Source organism: Dermacentor variabilis, chromosome 5, assembly GCF_050947875.1.
Source record: "Dermacentor variabilis isolate Ectoservices chromosome 5, ASM5094787v1, whole genome shotgun sequence".
NCBI lineage: Eukaryota > Metazoa > Arthropoda > Arachnida > Ixodida > Ixodidae > Dermacentor > Dermacentor variabilis.
The window spans coordinates 140,103,186-140,127,302 of NC_134572.1; the positions used below are offsets into that span (position 1 = coordinate 140,103,186).

Below are 24,117 nucleotides of genomic sequence, written 5' to 3' on the forward strand. Positions count from 1 at the left end.
ATTAACACCGTCTTAGCATCAGCTAACCGAGCACTCGGTCTTCTTAAACGTAACCTCAAGCACGCACCTTCTCACTTAAAAAAACTTGCTTATATCACGCTGATCCGCCCAAAAATTGAATATGCTTCTGCCATATGGGATCCCGATCAAGCATACATAATCAACAACATTGAATCTTTGCAAAACCGTGCTGTTCGCTTCATCTTTTCCGATTATTCACGCTTCACCAGCGTCACATCGTTAAAACAACGTGCCGAGTTGGAATCACTATCACGTCGACGCCAGTTTGCTCGCCTAACCTTATTTCATAAGCTTTATCACCATTCCACGCTTCACGAAGACTTCTTTTCACCACCCCCTGCAGTTTTCCCGCGCCGTGACCACGCTAACAAAGTAAAACGCATAATGTGCCGCTCGTCGCTCTACGCAAAATCTTTTATTCCTCGCACAATAATAGAATGGAATAACCTACCATCACACATAGCTACTGAAGTTAGCCTACCATCTTTCCAAACTTTGTTGCAAGAAAACGGTTAGTGGTAGCAGATTAGATATTACTTATGCCTATATGCACATATTAACATATGTAAAATGTTCTTGTGTTTTCATGACTAAGTGCATTTACCCCTTGTTCATATCTATATATTTTATGTTCCTTGTGTGTATGTTTATTTTATGTAGTTTTATTTCTTGTGTATATTTCATGTTTGTACCCCCCCCCCTATGTAATACCCTCATGTGAGGGCCCTTAGGGGTAATGTAAATAAATAAATAAATAAATAAATCGTATCCACCAACTTTTCACGTGGGAAGTCTTTAAAGAGGCCTAAAGGCTTTTACCTGATGCAGCCAGTCTTAAAAAAAGTGTTACGGCGTTATCGCTTATATCACTTCAATTATACTACCCACGCAGCTTAAGTTGGTGTCATTGTGCAGGCGAAAGAAGCCATCACTCGACCATGCATGTGCAGCACGCGCAAATCGCGGCGTTATCGCGTCACACATGACGTTATTGGAGCTAAATTTAGCCTCGCCCGCGCGATTCGGAGTGACGTAGATCGGCAGTAGTTTTGTCCATCTGAGCAGCAATGGTCGCGTTTGAGAGGTCTCACTATGCTTTAGTAAAAATAATTTCTCGAACTCAAACTTGTGTTCATCAGGAATTATAAGGTTGATCACTGTGCACTATGACGCAAAAATTTCCCGCTTGTTGGTCTATTACACCCATTTCCACCGCGTCTTACGCGTACCTACAAAACTGACATGAAGAGACTCGGAAAGCAATGCAGATAAAGTTCCAACCACTTTGACTACTGCGGAAAGTGTCCGTTCCCACATCCAGCGAAAGGGCAGCAGACGGAGGCAAGCGCACAAGACCCAACCATCTACGAGTGCGGCGAGATCGAACGGCGCAGTGCCGTCTCGGGTGCCGCCAGTAGGGGGGTGGGGGGCGGGGTCTACTTCTTTGCCTCATAGCGAAACATCTCCTGTAAAACAAGCGAGCGCACTATCAACAGGGAACAAGCACGATTGCAAATTTAGACTGTGACCTCCACTAGCTGCAACATAAGTTAGGCATTTGTCGAGCCTTTGCTTTATCTCTCCCCTATTTTTCCGCCTTTCGTTTCCCCTTACCCTTCCACCAATGCAGGGTAGGAAATTATAATCTCCTCCCGTTAACCTCCCTGCCTTCACCCCGTTTATCTCGCTCTTTTCAGTCAAATGACCCCGTAAAAAAAACACTTGTACGAACGCCAAAGTAACGTTGTTTTCCTCCACTATTTACGCATTCGTGTGACATGTTCCGGGGTTCAATTAGCACACAAGGGGAGCATAAAGTACGAGACAAAAAAAAATACGAACAGAAAAGTGGACTAGGATGTGAGCCATAGCTGACGTCTACGTAATGCGAATCACCATGATTTGTAGAAAAGGGTCGTATGAAAATTGTAAGTGCTATGTAGCAATCACTAATGCGAGACTATATCCTGTAGTGTTTATACTTTAGTAACAATCTTTGTAGTGGCAAGATATAATAATAAAAGCAAACTTGAAAACACTGGCACGTGCTCAGTGGTACAATATATCAGACAACACTGTCCCTGGGACCTGCTCGCCGAAAAGGTTAGAGAGGCGTCGCTACACCCTGGATCTGCCCACTGCAGTGGTGACACACCCTGCTGCCCGCAATAATGAAGCTCCACTCGAAGAACAACGCTTCGCAATAAGTGCTAGCCTCGTGGTTATGACGTTGTGCTGCTAAGCACGAGGCCGCGGGTTTGACTACTAGTCCTATTGACCACATTTCGATGGCGCGGAATGCAAAAACGAATACCGTGCGTTAGGTTCCTATTAAAGAACTCCAAGTAGCCAAAATGACTCCGTAATCCTGACACTACGGCCTGTCTGTTAACGAAGGGATGGTTTTGGCACGTGAAACCCCGGAATTGTCTTTTTTTAAATAATTCAGCACGCTTCGTCGTCCCAGAGGCAACGGTTGCCAAAGAGCTGTGGAAATGTGAAACTTGTTTTCATGCTGATCCATTCTCGCCAATGCGTGGCGCCCTGTGCGCGGCAGGAAACGTTTGGCACAGCTCTAGGAATTGACAGGAAATGGTTCCTCTACCTTCTGTCAAATGGAGAGTTGACGACGGAAAGAAAGTGCTGAAGTATAGGATAAAGTATAGTACAATATAAACAAAGTATAGGATAAGGCTTTAGGCAGCATGTAACGAATTTCTCGCCCATGGGGTTTCCTTTGGCCGCATGAAATATCATACTGGTTTTTTAAAATATGCATGGAGGTCCCATATCTGAAGGACGGTATCAAATTTGTTAACTGGGAATTTTGAACGTGACGTGAACGAATTGCAGAGAAACTTCTTAGCAATATCGCAGGGCTGTGTGTCGCAGAGAACAGTACGCAGAGGCCGCAATAGCTCTTCACATGCAGTATTTGGCACAACCAGCTCTGGTTTTACTTTAATGCACCGTCCACAGTCAATCGCTGAACGTGAAGCTGGCATTGTTGGTCTTGAGGAGAACCTGTGACTTACATCCGTATTATCAAACGGTCCTCCACTCGAAGCTCTTCCTCCTCTTGACAGAGCAGTGCCCTTGTATATGCTCCCAAGGGGAGCAGAGTTGCGCATATTTCCGACATTTTGTTCCGCAGTTCTGCGGTAAAGCAACTCGTCGTGCGCTCACAAGCTGAACTTGAAGCGTTGAAGCGTTCAAGCATGCCACGAGACGGTGGCGCCACCGCGCGGAGTTGCGCAAAGGCATCCCTGAATAATGTTTCTGTCATCGCATAGCGAAGCAGTGTGCGCGCTGAAGTCGCACCTTAGGAATCTATGGCACAATGTTTGGTGCTCTTACAATTGTTTTTACCGTTCTAACTGTCCACCGGCAGCAATTTGATTCTTTCAATTCGTGACTTCATCGTGCGTCTGCGAACAGCGAGGACGGGAAAAACATTTAACACCGAAACTCCTTACGTGATTTGAATGGGAAAACTTCTCTAATTAATTCGATACGTCCATGATACTTGAAGCCATACATGTCACGTGTCCTTCACAGATCTACCTTAATCCATCTTCCTTCACCTTACTCTAAAGACTTCAAATCATAATCCACTTTATTCCACTGCAGTACGCCCTAATACACCTTGCATCAACTTGTACTAGCCTTACTCTACATTTATCCACCGTAATTTGCCCTTAATCCACCTTGATCCACTTTCTTTCACCTTCTATGACTTTATTTCACCTCAATTCATTTTACTCCACCTGAAGTTACCTTATTCTTCTTATAACTTTCCTTCACTTCATTCCAATTCGCCATCATTCACTTTAATTCACGTAAATTACCAATAATAATTACTAATTAATGATGATATGCAATTTCCTATCTTCTCTTTTACTACAGATGTCGTAAAAGACGCATACCATTTACTATAATCTGCATTACCACTGACGTCATACAAGACGCTGATTACGTCACTTATGTTGATGACTTTTGGTACCATCGCTTGATCACGCCTAATCTTCTATCTCATGGGACAAATTATGCTTTGACATTAAAAGCAGTGTGCGCCGCGTCGTGAAGTGAGTGTTTGTTGAAGTCAGTGCCTGCATGCGCACGTGCCTGAAACGTGCTTACACTGTGCTTAATTGCATTACAGCCCCAATTGAAGTGAATGGAAGCTAACGACCTGCCCGAAAATTTGTAGCGTGCCCTTCAGTTGGCGATGAGGAGTCGACAAACCCTGCGTCTGCAACGTATGTGGAGACAATTTTCCTGCAGGCCTACCGTAAGTTGAATGCAACTGCCGGGGACAAAAAGTCGCATAATCAAGGCACACGACGTTTTGGTTTGATCGTGCGCTCGCAAAGAGATTGCTATCTTGCTTCTAACTGCTTAGAGTATCACTGTGACATCACCTGGAGCATTTTTCGAGAGAAAAATAAAACTCTCAAAAGCATAAATGTTCGGGCGACATGTAACGTAAACAATTTGGTGAGTCTGTACGGATATTTTCACGCATCTCACGTCATGCACAGCTCTCCTACAAGGTGTTCGTAGTCACATTATAACCCGTCACTCGTCTCTTGCGTGTGATGTTATGCATACGTGCAATCGGCATCATGCTTTTCATGGATGCATGTCACTCTAGACATGTCATGTTATGATTACATTTCAGTTCATCGTGACTTTAATGAAGTCATGTAGGCAGTATGATTCATCTTACGTATGTAATATCATGCGTGCATGTCATACATTTCATGCATCTCAATAATGTCATTACATGCCTAGCATACACTGAATGTAGCGACACACCACCAAGGAGCTGAATTATACCAGAAACAGTTAAGAAAATAAGCACAGAGAAGGTAAAGGTTGCCACATAAAGAGGCAGGGTGGTCGCAAGCAGAAAGAATGTCTGGAAATAAAACATAGCTGAATTACGAAGCTCTAAGAGTGTACGCCTTAAACGAATCTTCGAGATTTGGAGCAGCCGCCTGGTACTGACCATTTGGCATGGGAAGGTTGTGTTCCTTTACCCAAAATGACTCAGCCAAGCAAACGCGGAGGCGTAGGTATGCTATAGGTGAGGTAGAAAGTGGCAATGGGTAAAACATACATGTAAGGGACTTTTATAAGTTGACGGCGAATAAGTAGCAAAAAGACGTGGCTTGGAGTAGCTTACCTATGGACAGGTAGTCACCGCAAAGATAAAAGTAACGAATTGATTTATTTCATTGAAGTCGATAATAATGAGCTAACGAAATCGGGTGAGGTGATATTATTAGGAGACAATAAATACGCACAGGAATGATTTAGACGTATATACTGTTTACAACGGTTCTCTAGTGCTGGATCTTTGCGATAAACAGAACCTTATGATATTAACAGGAAAAATAAGTGTCACTGGCAGGTAACGAGGCAATGCGGAAAAAGGCAGTCATGTATCGAGAACGCCTTAACCTCAGAAACGGTCTGCGAAAGACTAGACGAAATAATTATAGATGAACATGAAAAGGATAGCCTGGGCAGCAATCATAAACGTTTAACCTTAACATTTGAGAGAGATGGTAACACAAAACACGTACTAACAGCATCAGAATTTCTAAAAATGAATTAAATACAAATACCAACAGTCTGGGAATATGAGAAACTGGTACGTGTTAAGCAACATGAGAAAGGACAGACAGGGCAAAAAAAAAGAATGTTAGACTGGAAAGAGAAAAGCACTTAAGTGTACATGCCCCAAGAGTGTGCTAACTCTGCATAGACATATATGTATAGCATTTCAAGATATTAAGGGATGCTACCACAATGCAGACAGGGAATTGTTATGAGATATTCTCAAGAATGAAGGCATAGATGACGCTTTCGTGGACATATATTCGTGGAGATATTTTCGTGACGGAGTACAAATTGTATGGGAAGGCCGAAATTGTAATGAATCCATTTAAATTCACCAAGGGCTGAAGCAAGCATGTCCCATGTCTCCAACTGTTATTCACACTTTATCTAGGGCATAGAAAGACGACTGGTAAACATTTATTTAGGGTTTCCTTTATTCTAGATGCGTAATGAACAAATGGTGCAGCAGAAGGGCCCCGAACTGATGTATGCGGACGACATACTGCTACTATGGAACAGGGCAAGAGATTTACAGACACTTGCAAAAACGTATGGCAATGGAACGACAAATCTATACTGTAAGTTCAACAGAGCGACATGGTGAATTGTTATCTTCAATGAAGGGACGAGTAATTACGTGGTGGAAATTCAAGAGCATGTAATACCCATAGCCAAGCATATATGTACATCGGCGTATACATAAACGAATGAAATTCTTACTCGAGCACCCACCAAGAGAATTTGAAAATAAAGGGAAAACGGAATGCAGCAACGATGAAATACAGAGCACTTTTAGGCCTCACTAAGTATAAGGTAGTGCGTGGAATTTGGAAAGGAGCAATGGTGCCCGCACGAAGATTCGCAAATACTATTTTGCGCTTAAAATCGTATAACTTGTCAGGGCTGGAAGGTAACCAAAGATCGGTAGGTCAGTTGTCTTTGGAGGCTCACGGTAAAAGCACAAGTCAGAGAAGCTTAGAGCAAAATGAGTTTTGATAAAGACTCAGGAACGTGGATCAGAATAAATGGGTGGCTAAAGTGCACAAGTATTTTTACCTGTAAAGCATGGACACAGTATGGAGGAAGATGTCAAGAAAGCTGGCAAACAAGTACAGTGTTATTAACAGTTTAAATAGAGAACCATAAATCATCAAAAAGAAAGTTAATTCGGGTTTAATGGCGCAAGAGCGACGAAGTCCATGTTGCGCCAGCCACGAAAAAGAAAATGAAAGAAACAAAGACAGTGAAGTTGATGCAAAGAATGCAGAAAAAAGGCCATGTAGATTTAGGAGAATGAGAAGAAATTAGAAAGCATAATATGCATGATAATTGAAAGGCCAGTGTCTTGCTACTTGAGGTTCGAGCTGGTTGCCTAAGGACGAAGCATACCGGAGCAAACATTAGCGACTACGTGACGCATGTTTATGCTGCACCAAAACTGCGTGGACTATTCAGCTCATCTTAATGGAATCCGAAAGGATTCACTGAGTGAGACCCGTAGGTAACGTACACCTTCCATAAGCGCTTGGAGTTCAAGTGGATGGAAGCATCAAATGGTCAACAGTCACGATAAACAAAATAGATTCAGAGTATTGGGGTAAAAAAGAGATAAGTAAAACATTGATACGACCGGATCCGTTTCAGGCATAGGTAGTGGGACAAGGTAGATGGAGAAGCGTTGAGGAAGAGAAAAAATATTCAGGAAATATAGACAAAAATGCAAGAATGAAAATTATGTGGAGAAAGAGTGAGAGAGAGAGAGAGAAAGAAGGACTGGAGCATTTCTGATTAACTCATGCAGGCTAAGTCACTGTTTCTCCCCACCCCGTTTCATATAGGATACCAATAAATCATCATTATATGCGTCGCCATTACTCGAGGTGGAGGGAACGGAGTGGTGGAACGTTCAGAAATGTAGAGGATAACCCAATTTTTCAGCACCACCTTGCGCCGGCGTAGATGGTGCTAGCGTTAAAAGTAAAAATAAACATTCCTTCGATGGCAACGCCTGCAAAATACTAAAAACTACGTTAACACCAGCTTTTCTTTTTCAGGCTTTAGTTACAACCAGGAACCTCAACTCAGTGCTGTTTAGATAGAAAGAAATGAATTGGAACAATTTCAGCTTCCCATGTCCGGAAGATCGATCTGTGGCCTGAGACACATTTCTCTTACATTTTCTCATGAGATTTCTAAATGTGCGAATCATCATTGATAAGACGAGGTCGAAAGACGCAAAGTTGTCTGTTAGCGCGCATCCTGAGTGTAAACATTGCTTAACGGAGATGTTCCGTTGTATTCATAACATTTTTCATTTAAATTGAGGAAGGAATCGAATACGTTTGAATACACATATCAAATGATCATGACATTTGCAGTATGAATCAGTTGCATTCTGCTGTTCTCCGTGTGGTTGCACGTTCGAGTCCCCGCAGTGGCGATTCGAACCTGGAACCGGATGGAGGGGTAACAGAAAAAGGCTTACTCACTGAGTTTTGGGGCCAAATCAAACAACTTCACGGGAAGACGAATTGCTCGGCAAGCGCTGTTTTCATTGTGCACGGGAACATTTTTTTATATGATTGTGGCGATCGAAGTTGTTAACCTAATAGCGTTCTGATATCGTCAAACAGGGCTTAGCATGTAAGTGTACCGAACCATGACCGCCACCATGCCGTAAATCTAGGGTGGTAGCCAGAACCGGTTGGTGTGCCCGAGGTGCCAATTAGCGGAATATGACTCTTTTGCTGAACACCCAGTGATCCTTCACAGCCCTAAAGGTGATTATTGGTGCCTGTCTCAGAGGCGTTCGTGGACGCTGCTACGAACGCCCGCGAGGTGACTCACGTGAGGAGTGCTGCGACAAGAACAAGTACAACAACAACAGCGACGACGACGACAAAAAAAGGAAAACAGAAAGCAACTTCCGATGACATATGCCTACTTCGTGACTGAGAAAGCGTCCACATATTCCGTTTGTCTAGAGGAGGTCCAAAGTGCGATGAATATAATGAGTACATGCACCTGTTATGGTAAAAAATAAGACATTAGAATAGTTCATGCGGTGTGTGTCGGTCAGGTAAGGAAAATACCCCGTCTACATTAATAGCGGAAATTATTATTATTATTATTATTATTATTATTATTGTTGTTGTTGTTGTTGTTGTTGTTGTTGATGTTGTTGTTATTTTTGTTGTTGTTGTTGTTGTTGTTGTTGTTGTTGTTGTTGTTGTTGTTGTTGTTGTTGTTGTTGTTGTTGTTGTTGTTGTTGTTGTTGTTGTTGTTGTTGTTGTTGTTGTTGTTGTTGTTGTTGTTGTTGTTGTTGTTGTTCGCCTCTTTTCGAGCAGAGGTTCGCTGCCTTCCCGATGAACTGGCGCGACGTGCAGCTGCCCCACCTGGAACGACGCCTATCGACTCCGAAAATTCTAGTTTTACTACTTCCTGTACTTCTGTCTCAACGCAACCGGATGTAATTAAACGCACAGCTGAACAACTCGCAGCTGATTTCCCCGTCTGCTCTCGCTTTCTCCCTTAGAAAAGCCCCCGACGCCACACAAAAAAGCAAGGACCTGCCTCTGTTGGATACCTGCAGACAGCGACATTATCGAGTGCTCAACTGTCGCAAAGACCTAAGGCTATTTTAGTTTCCAGGATGAGCACAGAAGCACCCTCTTCTCAGCTGATGAAACAGTTAAAGGCCTTCAATAACTCTTCCCGCTTCTGCCCGCGACTTAATACATATGAAATATGAGCCTTCTTTTCGTGTAGCCGTTCAGGATGACGCGTTAGGTGCCTAAAAGACCCGGCAATGACAACAGCAATATGTCATTTCAAGCTCTTCCGTGGGGCGCTAGATGAAGGCATGCTTCGTGCTTCCGAGATAACGCCAAGGATGAAAGTCGTGTGTAATGTGGACATCATTTACCAAAACGCTCGTAGACTTAGCACTAAGGCCCGTAATATTTCTGTAATGACATTTCGTCTTCTTTTCCTATTTTGGTTATTTCTAAAATTTGGGTCTGCAGTAAAATTTCCTTTTTAGACTTTCGACCGCATTGCAACTCTTCCGAATAGAACTTCTATGATCTAAACAAAAAAAAAGTGATTGCGTACTGTTTGCTGTTGACTCTTAGCTGAGGAGTGTTCGACACAGCGACATAGAACGTATACGTCGGTTGATATGGCTAGAAATCCGCCTATCGCGCTGTGAAAGTTTGTTAACTAGATCTTTCTTTGTACTGCCGAATATTTTCTTTGTGTTAGTTTATGAGTTCATCTTTTCTATTGAAAGTGGGATATATTCTGATCGCAAGTAAAAAGTAATTATTCTTGGTGATTTCCATACACCTGGAAATAATTGGAGCACGCTTAGATATTCTGATTACATTCATTTCACGGAGGACAAATGCAGGCTAGATTTTGGATGTTCCGTGCTTCTGTTCCTTTCAGCAGCGTAACTAGATTGCGAATTCCTGTGGCAACGTCTCAGACCTTTGCCTCTGGAAGGTTCAAGTTCTAGCTGTGTCTTTCTCACATTTCCACTCTTCGTCCAGATAAGTTACATCCGTCGCTACAGATTACTGCGTCCGTGTCAACCCTCAAGTGTAACTTATCGAGTGGCACTAACGAGCCCGCTACCTTCATTTTTAGCGTGGTAATTGTATGGATTTTCATGATTTCTTCTCAACCACCGATTGGTCACTGGTCACAGACAAAACCAATGTTGATGACCAAGTAGATCAATTTACAGAGCTTGTTCTGAACAGCACACGTAATTATCCCGCCTAGTACAGACTTATAAGCTCTTAATATCCCCACTTGTCCTCATATGATCTAATAATGTCCCTAAAGTATAACGATCCCGTGCACTTTAAGTCTTCAATGTCATCTGTCTCGCCAGTGGAGGAAAAAAGATTCCTTTTATGCGGGCTCTCCAGAAACGCCTCTATAAGCGAGATCATGACTCATATTTGAATTCTTAGAAAAGAGCGCATCTGACCGGCCGGTGGAAAGCTTTAAGCATATCGGCAAGTGCTCTATCCAACATGGAGACTGCTTTTGCCTACTCGACTCTAGCGGAGTAGAAGTCAAAGCAGCCACGCTCTGTTTTGCCACCCATTTCTCATTGTTGTATATGAGTAAAACTTCAGGTTTTAAAACTGGTGTCAGTAAGAAGCACGCGATTGTTTTTGTACCTAGTGCTGTGTTCTTTGGTGATAAGTTCATCAGATTGCCTTACGCGCTTGAAGCCTTCGCTATCCGGCAGGCTTGATGGCATCCCATTAGCAACATTAAAAGATGGACGCAGTATATTTATCCCAGTAGTGACATCTACGTTTCATAACTCGTTGAATACTTCCACTCTCCCTCATGTGTGGAAAACTGCTTATGTTTCTCCTGTATTTAGGTCTGGCTGTAAAACTGATGCCTCGAATTATGACCCGATTTCTCTTCTATAGGTTCCACGTCTAAGATAGTAGAGCTTGCTTTTCACAATATGGTGTCTTTTACTACGAAGAACTCATTGATTCAGTATCAGCATGAATTTCTTTCTTGCCGCTCCACTATCCCAAATCTCGCCGGTTTTATGACGCATGTCACCGCGCCGGCACTTCAGAGGGGACAAGTTGGCACCATCTGTTGTGACCATAGCAATGCTTATGATGTAGTCAGGCGCTCCCTGCTCCTAGTCCAGCTTACGGGCTTTCCTGTTGACTCGTCAGTTGTCAATCTCTTTCGCAGTTATCATCTCGATATATCATGTTTTGTTAACGTCGATGGCGAAACGTCTTCCTTTTACATAGCAACGAGCGGTATTCATCAAGGATCAGTATTAGGGCCGCACCATTTTAAAAGCTTCATAAAGGAAGTTTCTTTTTTTTGGAGGGGGGCGGGGACTATCCCAAATTTTTCCTTCCTTGTATATGCCGATGATATCTAGATTTTCAAATAAATTCATACTGTTGACTGTCGCATCATGCAGTTTGACCTGTTTTTTTTTAATGGTCCGAAGATATTAACCTCACTTTGGATGCTCATAGAGCAACGTCGTCACTTTCACTCGCAAAACGGCGAGCATTTACTTATTTGGTAGATTCAGCACGATTCTAAATGTTCTGTGAGGTCATATCTTACACTTTCTGCTCACACTCAATACGTTGCAATGCAGCATATGCGCTCTGTTTCCTCTGTCTTTGGATTATCAAGGGAATTCAATTATTCTACACCATTCCCGAAGTTGTACACAACAATCCGTCTTCCTCAAGAGGAATCCGCATTTGTCGTCTGAAGTGGTATTTCTAGATCCCACAGCAGGTAATCGCCGCTTTGCTAACACTGACACCGCACCTTATTCTGGCACTGTTGAACTATGGTCATTGCTCTTCGTTGCCGATGTAATCGTGCTGACCTTCGCTTGGCTGCCAACGCAAGAGTCAACTGAATCATTCCCTCGTTATAAAAGCATGTTGTCGCCCCAGCTGCAATTCCTGCAGGCACCGTGAAAGTGACATTGAAATTAAAAGCACCGCAAATAATTGTACACACGAAGTCAAATCTAGCTTCACTTTCACAAGTTCGGATGTGATCTATATGCTTGAATGCTCCTTCTGTAAGAAAAAATATATCGGTGAAACGGGACATTCAACGTCAGATTAAACAGAAATCACGCGGACACAGCAAAAAAGCTTCCCAAAGCCGTCGCCGAGCATTTCAACCAACTAGGTCATAACTTTGATGAATTTAAACTCTACATCTTAGAGTCAAACTTCCGTTCTGAGCTAGAAAAAAAAATACATAGAATCATACCTTATCCAAAAGTTCAAGACATCTTTAGAATCTATTCGCTATGCTAAATTTCAGGCTGTAGACTACAATACTTAGTTTGGTTTCTTAGTATTTTTTCTTTCTGTTTTTTTCCTTTTATTTATTTAATAATATATACCATCTCAGTATTTTTTCTATTTTTTCTTTCATGAGAAGCGGTTGCTGCCGCTCCTTCTATTATCTCTTTCAGAGACATGATAGCCCACAACCACCAGCCAAACAGGAAATAGAGGGCTGCTGTGCCCGCCGTTGACGCGCCGGCTGACACACGGCCATTGTCACGTCATGGACAGACGGCCGTATCACTGGCCTTGTGCACAGCACTACTTTATTCTCAATTCGACATCCTTGCCGCTAACACACCTTCGCTCGTTGCCGCACCCACCCGCCTTACGCCCTCTCCCCTTTAGAAGAACCCCACTTATATACAATGCGGCGAGAAAAGCATATGCCGCCTTGAAGAAGACAAGTCGATTTGTCGAAGCGTTGGCTCCTGCTTTCACCTTGTTCTCGTTTTGCTCATCGTCCTGAACTTTGTAGGTTATATAAACTTAAATTCACCGGTGCCCTGGGACCCTATAACGTAAAACGATTCCAATATGTTTTATTGAAACCTCCTGACGTCAAATTTGCGTAACCGCCGATGAAAGCATCGGGCGGTCACCCGCAGGGTTGTCTCAACAAACCAATCAAACGCCCTCCTCGTTCATGGGAGGTCACTTTTGTTTGCTTGAAAAACAAATATGATTGTCTACACTGAGCGGCTTGTCTTATCTAATTGGCTCACAAGAGGCGAGGAGCACGCTCAAGCGGAGGGGGATTCGATGGCGCCGAGCCACTGCACTGAAAATCGATAACTGGATGAAAAGGGGGGTGCCGGCGCCTGCGATTGGTCCGCTTTCCCTTACACAGCTTGCGGTGGCTCGTCGACAATCGTGGCGGCATGCAACGGAAGCTTAAGAATGATGCTAAAACGGATCCTCAGCAAAGAAGTGTTGGCAGAACGAGGTCGTAAACGTGCCGAATGTGCTCGAAAACGTTACACGGCCACGCAGTTTTTTTTTTATTTCACGAAAATAAATGCATGCTCTCCGACAGGTGCGAGTAGCCAGTGCCTGAGCGATCGGCGGCAGCCATCTTTTATTCCTTGCGGACCGGAGCAGCCTGCGGATATTCAGAAGAAAATTCAGTTTTGTTCGGCATATTATTGGATCTTTAACGCGTACACGTCACTATGACGCGGTGAGTTTTTGCGGTGTTGTGACGTCGCGTGACAGGCAGGGGAAGTGGGTGCAACCCAAAAACTCTGGACTAATAGCCGAGGGCTAATTGCGAAGAGGCGTCGAATGAGATATAACTATTTTTCTTTCGTTCGGTTAAATAATACATAATCAGTGCGTGCACGTCTTATCAGATGTTAAGCTATCCGGTTTTCGTGACTTGCGTGACAGATAGGTGAAGTGGAGGTGGTCCAAAAATGTTTTCGACCAATCGCGGAGGGCTGATTGCGGAATTGGAATAGAAAAGTTTTGGAATAGTTTTACGTTATAGCGTGCCTGGTGTCTTCCATTTAAACAATCTTCGGCAATTGCTTGTCGTGCAGGATGGTATCCAGCAGTTGCCTCCGCAAAAGTGAAGGCTAGAGGCAGAGAAATGTTCACTTTTAAAAATAACTAAACAAAGGAGAGCAAGTGGCTATATTAATAAACAACACAATAGCTTAGTACAGCTGAAGCCACAAGCTCCGTAAAACTACACAGCTCCATAATCTAGTTTACCACAGCGCGTAAAGCAGTGAAAACGTGGGGCAATGCTACCAACTCCCTCAAATCATTTTATTTATAATTACTTCATTTTCTACGCGCTTTTGGTAACTTTCTCCGCATGATAGGTATTGTGGGAGTCGTGCGATATTACGGCGTGTTTCGCTTGCATGAAAGTGAACGTCGATAGTTTGGTTCTGTCTTAATACTAAGAAGTATTTCATGTAATTCTTGCGGCAGGCCATTATTTGTATTATTTTGGACAATGTTTGAAGTTTTTCCTGATACACTTAAGCGTGTTCTTATCCTGTCACCTACGTTCCACTGGTACTCCTGTGGTGTTTCTGCAATATTTTTTTTTTGCGAACAAATATATATATGACCTTTTCGCTCTACAAAGGCGCACATTCAAGTACAGTGGCTGTAGTACTCCTCAGTGCGTTATTTCACCTGTTTTCTGTTTTTCGGGAGTAAAGGTATTGCTACCGTAATTATTATCACACTCTGCGTGGATGATTGAAGGAAATCCCCTTACAAATATGTGGGAACTGTGTGAGATTTAATTATAGGATAGGCACATGCATTTTAACTGTCTGTTTATTACTGTTTGCAGCAAGTTTTTATATGACAGCCTTAGGAAAATATCCGAATAAGCATTGTATGGCGCCTGTTTAAGGGTGATTCGACGATAAATTAGCTCGGATGACACTGTAGTTAAGAGCACTCGATGTTTGGTAGCCAGCTATTTTTCTGATCACATTAAGATTGGCCCAGAGCAATGGTAGCAAGAGCGCGTCATTGAAAGAAAATGAAGCCGTCTGGCGTTGAGTTCAATAATTTCGTACGAACTGACTTTGTCACCTGTGTAGTGGGACTATTCTTGAGTAATTTTCCCATTTAAGTCGTCCTTGCTACACCGCTACCTTAACACAAAAAATAACATTACCTTTAACACAGTAGCTAATAGCAGATGCTATTGCCCGTCTAAGTGTGCATCGTTGTCGTTGTACACGGTTGCCTGTTATGGCTGCCATCTTCCTTTTCGAGAGTTTGACAAGAGCTACTTCGTTCTAGTATTTTTCTAAAGGCGCAACGATGCCATTGCACTAGCGCTCTTCTTGCATGGTGTCAGAGTTTGCCTTTATTATGTATAGCGGTGTTGCTGCTACTACGCTTTGAATCTTCCGCACCTTTTCTCCCGCAACCCCTAGAAAAAAAAACTGAAAAGAAATGACGTAAAAAAAAGAAGAGAAACAGTGATTCAATCGAAAGAAAAGTCTTTTTGAAGGGAAAGGGCAGACATTTTTTATTAAGACGGAGCACTCACAATGAAAGCAATTGACTCTCAGCCGTGGTAACCGTGACCATAGCCTCCATATCCTCCATGGCCGTAACCGCCGTGGCCGTATCCATGGCCGTAGATTATCTTTTTGAATCCGTATCCATGACCATAGCCTCCGTGCCCGTGGCCGTGGCCGCCGTATCCGTGGCCGTAACCTCCGTAACCGCCATAGCCTCCGTAGCCACGGCCGTAACCGCCGTAACCGCCGTAACCACCGTGTCCGTATCCACCATATCCTCCGTAGCCACCATAACCACCATAGCCGCCATATCCGCCGTAGCCACCATAGCCACCGTAGTGTCCGAGGCCATAGCCGTAGCCAGCATAGGAGACGGCAACTGCCATGCACAGAACAGCGAGTGCGAGCTGCGGGAAAGAATGTCACGTTACGGGAAGGGAAACATGCAGCTTGTCTCAAACGTGCGTAACGAGACCCTGAACCACTCTTTGTCGAAGTCGAGAGATGCATTTGAAATTAAATTGGACTATTTCCGAAATGTTCTGCCGCAAAAAAGTTATTCGATGCGTTCAGCAGAAGCGTAGTTATTGACAATCAAACATCCCGTTCGCGGTGCTTCCGCTCCTTCAATGATTTGCACTGCGAAGTTCTACGCGGAGCGGGTTGCGCCGACAACGCTCTGCCTACTGAACGTAACATTGTGGGGTAGTTTAAATTTCCTTTTGGACGTTCTCGTATAAAACGCGACCGTCATCAGCGAACGCAGTGCGTTCAGTCGGTGGAGTCCCCGCGGCACCCCTCGGCGGCCGCGGAATCTACGCTACGTAGCAAATCGCAGCTACATGCAACTTCGTTGCCTGCTCTGTGCGTGACATGGCTAGAGTGCGCGCCAGCGCTCAGGTGATCCTCTATGGGTGTGCTGCGTAGTGCGGACCAGCTTTGTCTTGCACCAGCTTCACCGACAAATAGTATCCACATCCACCTTGCGTACTTTGAAGCGCACTCAAGAGCCGATTACGAAGCGAAATATGGCAAGGCGTCTAACCATCAATAAGCGCGCTGGCAAACGTGCGAGTGGTCTGACCTTAAGTTTCGTGAGGTTCGATGCTAGTTGAGTTTTCAAATGTAGTCGAAATTAACGAGAGCTGACGGCTAACGGCACCGACAAGCAGGGTGACCAAAGATGAATTCTTACGCGGGTGGCCGCGGCCGAGCGTGAGCGGACGATAGTCGGCTTCTTCCGGCACTCCGTAATTATTATTGAATTTCGTTTACTTCCGCCTGTTTGTAAAACGGCGTGAATCAATATACACAGTAACAGTAGAAGAAGCGCATTGATCCGAACAACCTTCTCCGCTGATGTCAGCTATGGGAGTCGAAACCGCGTATCGGAGTCGTCTATATTACAAAATAAAGCGTTCAGACAAGCGTGAGGAGCAGGGTTCTTTTGAAAAGGCAGCGTTGGAGGAAAAAAAGCGACAACGCGCTCCGCTTGCGAGATCCACTCGTCGCGCACGACAGCAAAATTTGGCTGAGATTCTCACAGCAGCGTTTCCGATCCTCGGACTGTGTTTGTTCCCAAAGTCTCATGGGTGGTCCCTATTGGCTTTACCGGATAGTAGATTGAGCATATACACTCCTACACCCATATCCGAAACCATAATTACATCAAATTCTATGGAAGTTAATAATATTAGGGTGCGGAGAAGCAGCGGTCACACGTGTAGACTGTCACTGGGCAAATAAAGCCCGTGACATCGACACCCTTGACCATGCCGTCGTTGTTGTACAGTCGCGAACACAAGTGCATGAGACCAGCTGTTTATAAGAAATTAACAGCGAGCGTTACACAATCATGCTCTAGGGGAATTTGCGGAACGATAGAACTATAATATTTGGCGCTATAATCATTCAGTCCTCGTCCAATGTTATCGGGAGTGGACGGAGTTGTCTAGAATATGTATGGCGCGGTTTCACCGAATGAGCATCGAACACCTTCTTTTACTGCTCTTCATGATACTGTTGTATAGCATACCGATAGCACAAAGTTTCAAGTTCGCAAGGTTTTTATTTCGCTACACAATTTTTAGCGCGTCAATGAATCACGAAACTTTTGAATATCCGTGTCGGTAAATCTGGATACAACGTGGTGATCAACACTCGCCACGCGCAAAGAAACCAGTTCTGTCACACAGGGTTCGAAGAAAAATTACGATATAAATGATAATATAAGAATCCTCAGCGTCACTGGACGCCAACAAGGCATTGTCTAGGCTAATTACACGCTGGATGAACTGATGAACCGGTGCCTCAAATAGACGCTAACATCACATTTGCCTAGATTATTGTTAGAATAAAGGTTCTGCAGCAAATGACGCACACTTGCTTTTAATGGTACCATGCATAGACGTATTCATTTCTGCTAAGCACGTCCAGTGGTATGCGAAGTGGAGGGAGCAGGGTGGGGTCTCAATGGCGGGATGTAATCAAGCAAAAATTGAATGCTGCTCACCACGACTTTCATGTTGGGCGGTGTACGGCGACTCTCCTCGTGCAACGATCGGAAGGAGCGGACACTGCGGGTGCCCCGGATCAGGGGTGGTTCTCTTTTATACCCGAGCTTCGCCTCTGACGTTCACGTGCCGCTCATGGGCCGGGCCAATATCCGGAACCGTTTTCGCCTCTCTGGCAACCCACACGATCACCGGTAAGAAGCCGACCGGTCGTGTTCCAATGGTTGGGCTCATTGTTGAGAATTGACGGTAACCTTGCCTAGAAACACTTTCTATGTCTTTTTTCTCCTTCCTGCATCTGCCTCGCGGCCCGCCCCTTAAAAGCTCGCCCGAACGTTTCACTCTACACGCTGCTCCCGGGTGTCAGTGTTTTAAGCGACCCAGTCGTTCAAGGTGGCCCGTAAATATAGGCCATTGTTGCTCCTGTTGCCGGCCATCCTGAGGAATGTGGGGGTGATCGATACGGAGTTTCTCCGCAGCTTAGCATTGACGGTTATTCTTGCTGTCTCAATTGTTAGCGATCTAAGACAGTTTTGATGAACAATACCACCGTTTGTTTCCGCTTACTGAATTAAAGTGCAGGGAGGTAATGATTACTTTGAGTCGGGTGCGCTCGCACACGATATCACGGTACGCGCAATTTTCCAAACGGCGGCTGTGTTTTAGCAAATACCCGGATTGCTGATAGTGTGGTAATCAGTGATAGTGATAGCAAAGACGAGAACAAGTGAAGCAGAGGAAAAATGGCCATTAGATACAGGAAAGGCCGACCGATAGCACACGTAAACGCTACCGTAGGCGTCGCTTTACAGAGCATGGATTCTGTAACGGACGACTTCTGAGGGCAAAGTGCCAATACAGCTTATCACTGTTTTTGACGCATATTACGTCGCTGTCAACAAATAAAAAATTCAGACTGCGTGCCCCTGTTGCGCGTCGATGACTTTCTTGCACTTTTCATGCACGTAATTTGTACGAGCCACATCAGCAAAAAATACTTAGCTGAAAGGCTAAAAAAAATGCGCATCACCCCTACGGTACGAATCGGTTTCAGAGAAGCTTTCATTGGTGTTTGCTAAGAATGCTATCCCTATGGAGTGACCATTTGCAAGTGTAGCAGCAAAAAAAGTTATTGTCATAGACTCTAGTGCGAGTCGTACCCACTTGTGAAAGCGGTGCCCAACGGCGCTGAACTGGCGACGTGTACCATAGTTTTCTGGACGTAGCGGACGTACCGCAGCAGGAACAGAGACAGAGAACAGAGCCAAGCGCAGGTCTTCGAATGGCGTGGTCCCACGTGCACAGGTTAAAGGCATGGAAGATTTTCGTGCGCGGGATAATACGACGTACAGAACATGCGGCCATGCTGTGCACATTCTGATCGGGAAGTGCTTACCGCAACATAAGCTTGCGATGCCTGTGATGCAACTTTACTGTGCCGCCTCTGGTTAGGGGTGACTTTTACGAAAGCCTATCATTCCTTATTGGAATGTCCAACACACCGATTTGTGTACACGTGAATCCCGCCCATGCCAACGAAGGACTGACGATGACAAAACCACCGCGACAGCGTGACGACGACGCAATGACGATAATGGCTTGACGGCGAAGGCATGCTGACAATGGGATGACAGCAAAGAAGTAACGGTGATAAAACAAGAATGACGGCATGACGACGACTCTATAACAAGGACGCACTGGTGACGATGGCATGACGATGTTGGAATAACGAAGCAGGACAGACGGCTTGAGGGTATAATGAGAATACGACGAGGGCATGGCGACGACGGCGGGTCGACAACGGCACGATGACACTAGTAGTATGGGTGGCAATACTACGATTGAATGACCCTACTGACATTATCACGATAGTCTGACCGCAAATGCATGACGACAAATTTTTGATGACGACGGAATGATCACGACAGCAAGATGACGAAAGAGGGACGACGGCGGCTTAATGACGAAGAAAGGACAACGCAGTGATGACAACAGGGTGAAGACAGTGGAAGAATGATGATGCTCTAAAAAAAAAGAAGGAATGTGCACAGTAAAATAGGCAATGAAATTACGACAGCGGAATGATGACATGTTTGGGTCGAACATCCCGTTCGCGCATAGATACATTACTTACCACCGAATCCAGAATCCGTTAGTAGAAAATCCGACGTCGGTTTGCACAATATGTGGTACTGGCGACTTTTGCAGGACCGATGCCAACATTCACAAAGAGGGTTGCGGGGGGCGGGGGAGGTCACTAAAGAAGCAATGAACACTTCGCTTTAAAATGTAGCGAAACGAACCTTGTCACCCTGTTAGTGCATGCAAACAATTTCACATAGAGACACGACATGCAAGCCTCTCATCAATGGAATCGCAGCACGTACTCTGTAAATGGTTTCGCTTGAACAACTGCAGATGCATTAGCACGTTTAGTTATGCAAACTGGTAAAGCAGACGTATCCACTGAGGAGAGCGTGCATTTGATCGTTGTGCCGGCAATGGCGATCGATCTTCGCATTTTGTGTTTATTGAAACAAATTTTCTTCAATCATGAATCAAATTTTTGTTTTTGCCCTACGACAAGTATAATTTTTTCGACGTGTTTCTAGAATGCTGTCCTTCTCGACACTCTGTGGTAACAATTATTCTTGTGCCAGCAAATGTCGCGCCTCGTAGCCTAGAAAAGCTCTTCAGCAATGTAGCGCACTTTGGCAGCACACAGAATACGGAGCACGGCGATAAATTCATGAGTGCAAAACTGCAAGTAACCTGATCAGCTTAGTCACCTTCAAAAATGTTAACGGTATTTTAAACCTGTAATCTTAATTATATCCTATGCTATGGCCACTTTGATACCTCTATATTTCGGGCCACGGCGGCCGCATTTCGATGGGGGGCGAAATGCGAAAACACCCGTTTACTTAGATTTACGCGCACGTTAAAGAACCCCAGGTGGTTTTAATTTCCGGAGTCCCCCTCTTAATCAGCAAGTGGTTTAGCACGTAAAACCCCATAATTAAATATATTACCTGTATATATTGATTTATGTACAAAAAGGTACTGCACTTTTACGGTAATTTCTTTGATAACCTAGAGAGTTCCCCTTCCCCGCCTAGCTAGGAATGATTCATCAGCCAAATACTTATTTGTAATAATTAGCCGGATGTCGCCCGAGAATACCTTGCTTGCGTGATTTCTCAAAAGGTTGCCACATATTCATACTTTCAGGAAAGGTTAGCAGGTCTTTGGCGAGCATCATCAAGAAAAATGACGATCACTTCCTTTGACTAGTTGTTTCATACTGTCTGCTTGTATTATAATGCATCAAAAATGAATTCACGCCCATTCATAGGCTCATGGCTTCTTTTATGTAACTAGTAAAGGTGTCACCTTGCTGTTAAGCTTCTTCACAGACATGTCGCGTAAGGCTTATGCATTCCGGAGCTGCTAAACGTTTTCACAAAACTCCATTCAAGTGCATACCATGCGCTTGGTAATGTCGGGCTCATTCTTAGAGAGCTAAGTACTGGCTACGCCGGGCAGGTGGAACAGACACGTGCCCGGGGGGGGGGGGGCGGCCTACTCCCCGAAATTAAGCGGTATACCCCCCTCCCATCCCCGCACATACCAGCACTCCTCATACACATTCCTCAAGCGCCGACAAATCAATCTATTCGGAGGTCGACATTTTGCTGCCTTTTTTCAGCGAACGTTGTATATGACTAACCTTCTGTTGTTTTTTCGGTGCCCGTCAACAGAAAAAATCGTCATGTGGGCCGATCCTCGTTATCGGGCACAAAGGGTCCAAGCTTGGTCCATATCCCTGTGGGCTCGGGAAACTGCAACGCGCCCTTCGGAAACATTGGGATGGACCCACGTGTGCGCCGCGCTCAGCGCCTGCTTCACCTCCGCTGCGGTTGGTCCCGGCATTCCACTACCTTTGGAATGGTCCCACATGTGCTGAGCGCTCAACGCCTGCTTCACCTCCGCCGCGGGTCAGCCCGGCATTGAACTACCTTCGGCATGGACCCACGTTGGCGGAGCGCTCAACGCCTGCTTCACCGCTGCCACTGTTGGGCCCGGCATTGCACTACCCTATTCGGGATGAACCCAGGTGTGCGGAGCGCTCAACGCCTGGTTCACCTCCGCCACGGGTCGGCCCGGTATTGCTATAACTTCAGGATCGGCCCACGTATAGGGAGTGCTTAACGCCTGCTTCACCTTTGCTGCGGGTCGGCCCGGCATTACCCTAGCTTCGAGTCGACCCGTGGTGGAGGTGAAGCATTTTGCTTTTCGTTTGGGAGCTTTGACTGTTCTCAGCTCTCGCTGCCATTCCACCTTCACAGAGTAGAATGGTTCTCAATTTTTTCACTATCTTTGGATGGCGGTAGTTATCGGCATCTCCTGGGGTGTCAAGGCCAGTTTTCTCATCGATTCGGTGACGGAGCCATTAACCCGAGAGGAGTTCAGTGGTCACCATTTATTGAACGATCACGCGTATCGCTGTCGTTTCGTTTATTCAGCCTCCTTTCTTTAGATTGATCCAGGGACCAGAAAATGGATTTGGTTCGTAATCAGCTGGCCTGTATGCTCGTGGAACGAGTTTTGGCAGGAGAAAACGCCAGTTGAATTTTTCTTTTTGCGTCATTATGACCTCGAGTGACGGCTCGCCGCGACTGTGGCAGATCCTTGGAACCATGTACACGCGATATGGGTTAGATACGGTGGAAAACAATATAATGCGAAACAGCGTCTACCATCAGACCCCGCAATAACCGTTAAACCCCTAAGCAATAAGACTGTCACCCGTTATCTCGTGTTGCTTTTCCCTAATTGTACAGCATTTTCCTGCAAGATTGGCAACTGGAAAGGAGAGTCACAAGGAGTTGAGAAATTAAGCGATCTACTAAGGGAAAGAGCCAAGGCAATAGCCAAACAGGAAGGAAAAGAGAAACTTAATTAATTTAACCGTTGTTTGTGAAAACATTTATGGATCAACATCTTTTTATTTAATAAGTAAGTAGAGAAAATACGGGCGGAAGTGAAGAATGATTCCTTGTGCCATGAATGATGCTTCTAGAGTTATCAGACGAGCCGCCTGACGTATCCACTTCTCAGCTGTGCTTGTATGGATGCTTTCCTAACCCTCCGCGGTGGGCGCAGTACGTCTAGAACCACCGCGTTCTGCGCTCTACGCGGTTGTACGGGACTGGTGACCATGCATCGTTACGCAACTTCCCGAATACCAACACGAGTCGGTTCTGGCACTCAAATAGGTAGACCAGTAAACTAGGCATCCAAAAGAACTGTGATTGTTCTTCCGCAAAGGTGTATATATATATATATATATATATATATATGTATATTTCTGTATAATTCTTCTGGAGCTAATTGACAAAACGCTGCTAGCAATCTTTATTTTACACTTTCGCTTCTTTATTTGTTACTTGTTTTTGGCAGTCTTCTTCCTGCGCTTCTGTGAAGCGCGCGTCGATTTGATGTGTTTCCTTATTTGCCAAGTAAAGGAGCGGTGTGTCTCACAGGCGTACATGTCATGTACACCTGATTTCAATTCCTTTTTGCTGGTTTACGCCTCTTTATGGCGAATGGCTGGCATTATTCACATTTGTACTAGTAAGGGTGGCCCCACCCCATTCATTTGCATAGAAAAGTTACCTTGGTTTGCCCCCACCCCCCGAAAAATATCCTGGGTACGTGCTTGAAGTGGAAGATTACATTAGAAATATTTGTGGCGGCATCCTACTCATTGTAGGCCGATGCCCTATGGTAAGATGCAAACCGAAGCACCTAGTTAATACTGCTTCATCACGCACTGTTCAGGTAAAAGGCTGTGCGCGGCTTCCAAGATCTAGTTGACACAGGTTTCGGGAAGCTCCATCAAATTTAACGGGAATTATTTATTATTGCACCAGGCCAGCGCACGTAGTGCAGCAATGGCACAATAACCAGTTAGTCTGGCGCATCTGCGAGCACGAAGATATATATATATATATATATATATTGTAAGCGCTATTAACGTACTTCGTCGTTTTCATTTGTGCA

General features: G+C 44.7%; 1 protein-coding gene across 1 annotated transcript; it reads right to left on the reverse strand.

Annotated features, from left to right (window-relative positions):
* Positions 1-15,531: 15,531 nt before the first annotated feature.
* On the reverse strand, positions 15,532-15,939 carry LOC142581979 (uncharacterized). Its single transcript, XM_075691417.1, has one exon. It carries the CDS (start codon positions 15,922-15,924, stop codon positions 15,583-15,585), a length of 342 nt encoding a protein of 113 aa, XP_075547532.1. The 5' UTR covers positions 15,925-15,939; the 3' UTR covers positions 15,532-15,582.
* Positions 15,940-24,117: the final 8,178 nt, after the last annotated feature.